At 39.4% G+C, this 9265-nt stretch overlaps 1 protein-coding gene across 1 annotated transcript; it reads left to right on the forward strand.

Moving 5' to 3' along the window:
• The first annotated feature begins 833 nt into the window (after positions 1-833).
• On the forward strand, positions 834-2550 carry LOC145389506 (zinc finger BED domain-containing protein 5-like). The gene is made up of 2 exons (XM_080264787.1): positions 834-1701; positions 2540-2550. Exons 1-2 carry the CDS (start codon positions 834-836, stop codon positions 2548-2550), a joined length of 879 nt encoding a protein of 292 aa, XP_080120913.1.
• The last annotated feature ends 6715 nt before the right edge of the window (positions 2551-9265 follow it).

Below are 9265 nucleotides of genomic sequence, written 5' to 3' on the forward strand. Positions count from 1 at the left end.
CCTCTCACTGGTCAAGGGAATCCAGCGAAAGCAGGCTGCAGAGTCTGAAGTAGATGATCATGTCAAACCATCATATATCTACTCCCAGCCTCCCAACAACATCTACATAAATATTGAAACAGGCCAGTGTTACCAAGTGACTAATGCAGTGATTCCCAACCGGGGTTCCGCGGAACCCTGGGGTTCCGCCTACCATCACCAGGGGTTCCGCGAGAAACCCGTAAAATATTGATGTGCTATTACAAAATGACTGTGATCTTAATTCATAATTCCTACTCAACAACACGTTACAAACACTTTCAAGACACCAACATACTCGTACGTGTCAGGTGGTACCATGTATATAGTCATGAGAGCAAATAATATGCGTACAACTAAGAAAAAAAAAAAAGATAGCGTCATTGCTGGTGCGGGATACACCCTTCATTCCTACCCCGCAAGTTTGGCGACACGGGGGTTGGGTAGGAGGGAGACTCAACCCGTACGAGCCCCAGTCCAGCCGTTCACACATCTTCCTTCAGTCAGTTTTGAGCAGCGCAACCGAGTGAAACGTTGTGTTAATTAAGCTCACCACTTAAGATTAGTTTGACACGGATTTTAAAGACTGAAGCATGTTGAAATATTTGAAAAGAAAGCATGTCAGTGGAGAGGAGGACAGTGACGAAGAATCACAAATACCACAGCCAAGTACGAGTAAAGGAAAAGTGAGTCATGTTAAAAAAAGTCGCCTTTACGATGACAGTTATCTGGCCATTGGCTTTACATGGACTGGAGAAGAAAACTGTCCACTTCCTTTGTGCATTGTTTGGGGGAAAAAGCTCGCTAACACAGCTATGGCCCCAGCCAAGTTAAAGCGACACTTCACTACTAATCACAGCCACTTGTCAAATAAAACTGTGGATTATTTTCGAAGGCTCTTGGATTCACAGCAGAAACAAAGAAAAGTTTTTGAAAAGAAGGTAACCATCAGTGATAAGGCACAAGAAGCAAGCTATTTAGTGGCTGAGCTAGTTGCCAAGAAAATGAAAAGTCACACTTTTGCAGAAAGCCTAATAATGCCTGCTTGCAAAATAATTGTGAAAACAATGCTAGGTGAAGAAGCTGAAAGTGAAATAAGCAAGGTTCCTGTTTCTGATAATACAACCAGTAGGCGTGTGGATGACCTGTCCAACAATATTTCTGGTATTTTGTCTGAAATACTGCAAAATAACAACTTTGCTCTCCAAGTAGATGAGACAACTGATATAACTGGTAAAGCTCAGCTGCTGGCATTTGTGCGATTTGAAAATGAAGGTGAAATAATGGAAAATTATTTTTGCTGTAAAGAACTGCCAGAAACTACCAAAGGCCACGACATTTTCAACATCTTGTCTTCTTACCTGGAATCTTGTGGTTTGTCATGGAACCGATGCGTTGGGATCTGCACTGATGGTATGGTTGGCTCAGTACAAGGCTTTGTATCACGCGTGAAAGAAAAAAACCCTGAAGTCATAACAACTCACTGCTTTCTCCACCGAGAAGTTCTGGTTTCAAAAACTATTGGGGATGATTTAAAACAAGTCCTTGATACAACTGTGAACATGGTCAACTTCATAAAGCAGCGCCCTCTGAAGTCTCGCATGTTTGCAAGGTTGTGTGAAAACATGCAAAAAGATCACGTGACACTTCTCCTGCACACAGAGTCTCGATGGCTTTCAAGAGGTAAAGTTTTGACAAGGGTATTCGAGCTAAGACAGGAACTGCTGCTTTTCTTCAAAGAGAATAATAAAGCCAGTTTCTGTGAATGTTTTGAATCTACAAACTGGCAAATGAAACTAGCATATTTAGCAGATATTTATCAGCATTTAAATAACTTGAACACCAGCATGCAGGGTGTGAAGGAAAACATTCTGACTTCAACAGACAAGCTTCTTGCATTTAAGAATAAACTCGCTGTTTGGAAAAAGCACCTTTCAAGAGGAAACATCGAAATGTTTCCACTCCTACTTCAAGTCCAAACTCAGACTGAATATGAAAATGTCATTCCATTAATTACAAGTCATTTGGAATCACTGTCAGAAAAGCTTCATAAATACTTCCCCTCCTTGTCATCAGATACGTATGACTGGGTGAGAAACCCCTTCACTGAGTTCTTACCAAGTACAGAAAACCTACTTGGTCTGCAAGAAGAGGAAGAACTGAGTGAACTACAATGCGATCGAACTTTGAAAATGAAATTTAATGAAGTATCACTTGACAAGTTTTGGATTTCAGCAAAGCAGGAGTACCCTGTCATCTCAGGGAAAGCATTGGATGTTTTACTCCAGTTTTCAACTTCTTACCTCTGTGAACAAGCTTTCTCATGCCTGACCGTCATTAAAAGCAAATCAAGAAATCGTCTTCTGTCTGTCGAGGAAGAACTGCGCGTGTGTCTATCAAAAATTCGGACAAGAATTTCACAGATAAGCAAAGAGAAACAAGCCCAAGCGTCACACTGAAGGTAAGTAAGTTTTAACATTATTGACGTATTAGTGTGAACTCTCTTGTGATGTAATTGCAGATTTCACATGATGTTGCTCAAGAATTTTTCTTAAAAAAAAAACTTTTTATATATATACCTCGCCTGTTTTACCCTTCATGCAGGGTTTGGCGTAGACCATTTCTGGTCTTTCATAGGAAGCACACAATACACACACACGGGGTGGCATGGCTGTTGGCCTTCCGCTCCCGTAACACCACATACACATACAGGAGGGTAGGATTCCTAGCCTCCAGCTTCTGCCGGATTATGAGGTCACAACTTCTCGATTTACGTCCCGTACCTATTCTCTGTTAGGTGAACAGGGGTTACTGCGCTTAAGAAGACACCCGTATATTAGTATACCATATATAGGGGTTCCGTGGAATAGGAAAAATTATTACAGGGGTTCCTCCAAGGTGTAAAGGTTGGGAATCACTGGACTAATGTCAGAGGTGAGAGAGTGCTGTGCATTGAGTTCCTTGAGACTGGCCCATTCTATACCAAACCTATTGATTCCAGAGAGATTGGTTGTTACCGTGTGCATTCAGACAAATACCAGTATGTCACAGTGGCTGCAACTAACATCAGGAAATTTAGAAGGGGAATGAAAATTGACTTGTGGAAGCTAGATATGCCAGACAATGAAAATATATCCATACTGATGTCAATGCTTCATGACCTAGAAACTACTTTGTATGATACTAGGTACCATAATTGTTAAGCCTTAATGAAGACATATGAACAGATGAGAGAAAAAGAAAGATGAATATACAGGATATTTAAGATAGTGATGAGATTATTGAATGATGTATTACTGGTATGAGAGACAATGAGAAGTTGAGAGTGGCAGATGTGTAATGAGGGAACTGTTTAAACTCTATAACAAGGCATGGCAACTAAGAAAAAGAGAAACTTACATATAAATTCAAAAAAAGTGTGTTATACTTCATGATGTGTATGGAAGTATGGGATCAGCTGCGCAAAAGTGGTGTGATCAGGCAAGGAAGGCCCAGTGTGAGTACTGTAGCTTACACCTTATATGCAGTAGAGACAGAGACCAATAAACAGCATTAGTATTAGGCACTGACCATAACCAGTTCACCTACAAGTAATTTGATATACTGTATTTGTCTAAAACACATATATTTTAAAGATTTTTCATGTTTTTGTGCTTTTGTTGACAGCTAACCATCATGTCACAAAATGGAGAGGACTCCTCGGCATCAGATGTCGAGCCTTCCTCCAAAAAGATGTGTGCCGTAAATTCCTCTACTCGTTGTCGCTTCTCTGTAGGGCAGTCTGATAAGGCACAGGTGAGTATCATTGTAGCTTGGCTTATTTAAACATGGGTGAATGTTTTGAAATTCTTTAGGGTACACATACATATTTTTTCATGAAGTTCTTTCTGGATATTATATCCATTCAGTGTCAGGTTCTGGAGTTATTACAGGATACTTTAATTCTTCCTGATCTTACATGCAGAAACGATGGGCTGTTTTTGACTTCACTAGTGAACGCCCTGGTAGCCTGATGACTGTCCCGGCTTCATGGGTAAAGGCAGTCAAGAAGCCAGCAGAATATGGAAATAGCAGCAGGAATGTGAAGTCTACCTGTTGTTTTTGGCCTAGAAGAGGTTCTGCAGATGAAAAATCAATCCACAGATTGATACAACATTGTTCAGAACCAGATCATAAGAACTGGTTACCTCTTTCAGGGGTTCTCAAAGGCTTCTTGAAGAGTATAAAATAAGCAGATGCCTTCATAGCTGAAAAACTTGGTACTCAAAGTACCGACACTGAAATGGAGCGCTTGGCAGCTTTGAGCAAGAAGGCAGCCCAACATATCAAGGATCAGAAGGCATGTGTGAGGGCCAGCTCTATATTAAAATCAGCAACAGGATCTACAGGAAAGTATATTAAATCTGGAACTACTCCATCAAATACAGCTATTTCCCCAAAAATGATAAATACTCCCACTCCAGTCACGAACACCCAGACTAGCTGCATCACATCCCCAGATGGTGATTACCTAAATTTTACGTACTGATTTAATTAACAGTTTGACTGTGTTTTTGTTATTTGGTCACACGTTCAAATCATATACAGTACAGGTGTTTCCCCTAAAATGATAAATACTCCCACACCTGTCACCAACACCTACGGTAGACTAGCTGCATCACTTCCTCAGATGGTGAATGCCTAAATTTTACCTACTGGTTTAACTAACAGTTTGACTGTATTTTTGTTTTTTGGTTACACACTCAAATGCATACCAAATGATTCATCAGGCAGTTACAATGATGGTAACACTTCAACTAGTAACTAAGAGTAATGTTGGACCCCATTTTGACATTACGATATTTCATCAGTGTTTGTCAGAGGTGTAAAGTATTTCTTTTCGTTTTATTCTAGCCATGCAAGCCACAGATGCAGTTGGTGAGACACTGCCAGCACAAGCAGATGAGATGGGAGCTGTTGGAGTCAGCGTGAGTTCAGCCATCTCCCTCCAGAGTGGTAATATATATATATACTTGTATACAGTATATATATTTTTTTTAAGGGTGGGGGGGGTCACTACATAATTTAATACGTGAAATTTGCAGCACCTGGAATGTGTAATAATGTAGCACTCTTGCTGGTCTTACTGGTGAATAATGGTTCGGTAATGCTGGAGTCTGTCCTGATAATATATATATATATATATATATATATATACAGTAATCACTCCAATATCCGACGTAATAGAGCCATAGGTAGGTCCGGATATTGGTTCTGTCCGGATATTGGGCCCCAGCTTATGGACTTGTACTTATGGACCCTAACTCAGAGAAACACCTATACAACTCCCTCTGGACATGCATAGCACCTATTTAAGACCCAAATCACACCAATAAGGCACATAAATGACTGAAATAATTGCAAAAGAAACATAAAATGAGGGTTTAGAAGTAGGTTCATACAATAATTAACATTCTGGTGACTGGCTCCTGGACTGGTACTTATGGACCCTAACCTAGCCTAACTCAGAAAAACACCTTCCTACTGCACATGTATAGCTCCTAACACCTATTCACACCAATAAAGGACATTAAAGAGTGAAATGAGGTAAGTATAGTATGGAAAAAAGTACAGTATGAAACATTCTTATGTCCGGATAGTGGGGATGTTCGGATATTGGGCGTCCGGATATTAGAGTGATTACTATATATATATATATATATATATATATATATATGTGTGTGTGTGTGTGTTTATATATGTATGTGTGTGTATATATGTATATACAAACATACTGATAGTCCTCGACTTATGACCAAGTTACGTTCCAACAGGCATGTTGTAATTCAAACTGGTAGTAACTCCTAAATACAATACAACCTCCAACCGAACATTGGATTTTTAACCATGTTAGGGCTAATAACTTCTCTGCTTGTGTGAAAATTTATGCTAAGTTCATCACTAAGCTGAAAATATCATTAGATTAAACTTTTAAAAATCAGGTTATTAATTCTGTGTCTTTACAGTGTAGAAATTTTTTGGAGATTGTAAGTGCATGTGGCCATAAGATGTATAGGTTGTTAGTCAAGGACAGTCTGTGTGTGCGTATGTATTTGTGTGTGTGTGTTTGTGTGTCGGGTGTAAAACAATAAGAGTTTGTGCTTCCAGGTGCGCAGGCCAGAGATACAGTTGGGGAGGCACTGCCAGCACAAGCAGATGAGATGGGAGCTGTTGGAGGCAACTTGAGTTCAACCATCTCCCCACAAAATGGTAATGTTAAGGTTCTTTTTGCTTTCTTCGGGTTATTGTGACAACTTGCTCCACAAGAAGTTCCCAGATGAATAGCAGATGCTCACTTTTAACTTGATGCTGCAATAATAGCTTCTAAACTTCTACTTCCTTAAATTTCTTTAAAGATGGGCTTTAGGATTGATAATGACATAATATCTTACACCCATAAAAATTTTAAATAGGCTTTACAATTGATAATGGCATCTCTTACACTCATAAAAATATCCAGCATCCTCCACGGATGCTGCAGTTCACTTTGTCATATTCTTATAAGAGTACCATACATGAAAACTGCATAGCTAGTTTTTTTCCCCTTCCTCTTCCGCTTATTACATTATCTACAAATAGTAAGAGATACATAGGCTAACTATTACATGCTAGAATTTTTTTTTCCCACTTGAGATGTCACCTCTAGAAAGTGGGATACAATACCTTACACTTATACTGTATATGCCCACACAATATTATATATATATATATATATATATATATATATATATATGTATGGTAGGTTGGGGCGCTCACCATCCATTCACTCAATGTGGTGCTGCGTTGGGTGTCTACCCAATTCTGTCTTCCTTCCTTCCTCTTCTGTCTTTATTTCCTTCATTCATTCCTCTTTCTTCTGCCTATGAGTGACTTTACACTCCCTCTTGTCTTTCTTACCTTCATTCATTCTTCTTCCTTCTGCCTACGGGTGACTTTACACTCCCTCGTCTTTCCTTCAGTCTTTCCTCTTCCTTCTGCCTATGGGTGATTCTACACTGAGTGACAAGCCAAATGGTTGCCTGTACACCAGGAAAGCATTTACTACTCTGGGTGTTAACCATATAACCAAATTATGGCACTTGGTGGGTTGTTGGGTAATTGAGGTACTGCAGTCGAATTGAGCTTGTGTAGGTTTATATCCAGAGGGTGGTTGGGGTTTATTGTTCACATTATGCCACTCAGGGATGAGTGAGGCTGATCACTTTCATCTTAAATGTCAGGGCCAACTTACCTAGCCCCAGGTTTTTACCTTTCTCATGGGGCAACATAAGATTGAATGATCTATCTATATCTATGTGTGTGTATATATATATATATATATATATATATATATATATATATATATATATATATATATATATATATATATAATGATGACACTTATTACTGATATGTTTACAGGTCAGGCTACTGCAAGGTCAACTGCTAGATGTCCTACACATGCTTCTGACAAGCAGGCCATCATAGCAACACATAAACCAAATGATCTTCCTGCTGTTAACATGACTCTGAAAGATAAGAGTCACAAAGACCATGTCTGTGTCCATTAAGAACAGTGCATTATTTCTGTGAGTTAATTTTCTTCCACGGCACCTCGCTTTATTAATGACTTTTTGCCACACAGCTTAGCCATAATTAATAATGATATTCAACACAGAAATGTATCTGTGATTAGAGAAGGTCATGTGGGTAGGTAGGGTAAGTCTGAGATTTGGGGAATCTTTCTAAAGGAAGTGTGACCTGAGTGTGTGTGTGTGTGGGGGGGGGGGTCTTTTTTGTAGTAAAAGTACTGTATTCACCGTATACATAAGATTTCATCTCTGCCTTGTTTTAGCTACCGGTATATTTAATTGCTGTAAGCCTGCTTTTTACTTCTGAATTATATTTTGCAGGACATTCTGCTTATACTCAGAGACATAAAGGAGCAACTGCAGAGAGTGGAAGAAAAGGTAGATGGCAGTAAACGGCTGTCTCCAGCTTCTGAAGACTCAGATTCAGCTTATATTGATAACCCTTTCGATGTGCTGATTTCACTTGGCTTCAAAGCTAAAACACTAGAAGAAGTAAGTAAATTACATAGTATTTTGTCCTGTAGCTCTGTTGAACAAAGTTTTTGTTATTTCAATTTGCCTTATAAGGGTACCATATTCATCTTGTGGTAACATTCTTTCCAAGAGACAGCTACTTTATTTATTTTATTGACTTTCTGACAATATGTCTGCACAATTGTACTTACATTACTGCAGTTCCTTTCATTTTGTATTCATATATCTACCTATATTTGTCTAGCTGTTTTTGGCCTTGTGTCATATTGTGTATGAGATACCCATGAAGACTTCCAAACATTCATGTCCCCACTCAGCAGCAACCTCTTCCCACATGCTCTTTCAGCTTGTCTTTCCATCTGGTTCTTGGTTAGTCTCTTGCAAATGTTTTACATGTGCAGCCTCTGTAAACCTTGATGTCATATGTTAATGAAAAAAATAAATAAATAAATAAAATGACGACACATTTAAGCAGATGCATTCATGATTACAGAGCATCCAGAGAGAACATGCAACATTTCATCAAAAGTACAAGTGATGGAACAGTGGCAGTCATACTACCTGGAGATTATTGGTACTAAGTATCATGTACAGTATTTTGGCTACCTACAAGCATCAGTAGTGGTTATGGTGGTGGTGGTGTTACCCGAGTTAGGCTTGTGTTGACACAAGTGCACTAGAGTGATTTTGCCTGTACAGCACTGGGAAAGGGAAGGCATTGCTTTATTGCTATCTGTGCATGCATGCCCTCTTAGTAGCTCCTGTCTCAATAATTCTTTCCCAGCACTTCACATAGATGCTTATCATTGTCCTGTGTAATATTGCTGTGTCCCCTTCCTTGCTCGCAGTCAGTAATTATTTGCATTTGGATTGCATTGGAATGTGTGGAGGTGGCATGTTGTTGAAGAGGGCCGTGTAATATGTGGGTGGTGATTGATTTATGTACCTAGTTGTGGTATATGCCTCACATATGATAACGGGAGTGTTGTCTGTTAGCACAAGTTGCCGAGTAGAATTGCATGCCTCTCATGTCAAGATATTCTCGAACAGGGAGGACTTTTAGGTTCAGAGTGTAAGTAAGCTGTGGGAGTGGTACTGGTGCAGCCAGTGATGATGTGTAGAGTGTTGTTCGGTATGGTCTGCAAGGTGTTGTAGTGGATGTT

Source organism: Coenobita brevimanus, unplaced genomic scaffold (genome assembly GCF_032717465.1).
Source record: "Coenobita brevimanus isolate Jiangsu-jjx unplaced genomic scaffold, ASM3271746v2 jjx.HiC_scaffold_1003, whole genome shotgun sequence".
In the NCBI taxonomy this organism is placed as follows: domain Eukaryota; kingdom Metazoa; phylum Arthropoda; class Malacostraca; order Decapoda; family Coenobitidae; genus Coenobita; species Coenobita brevimanus.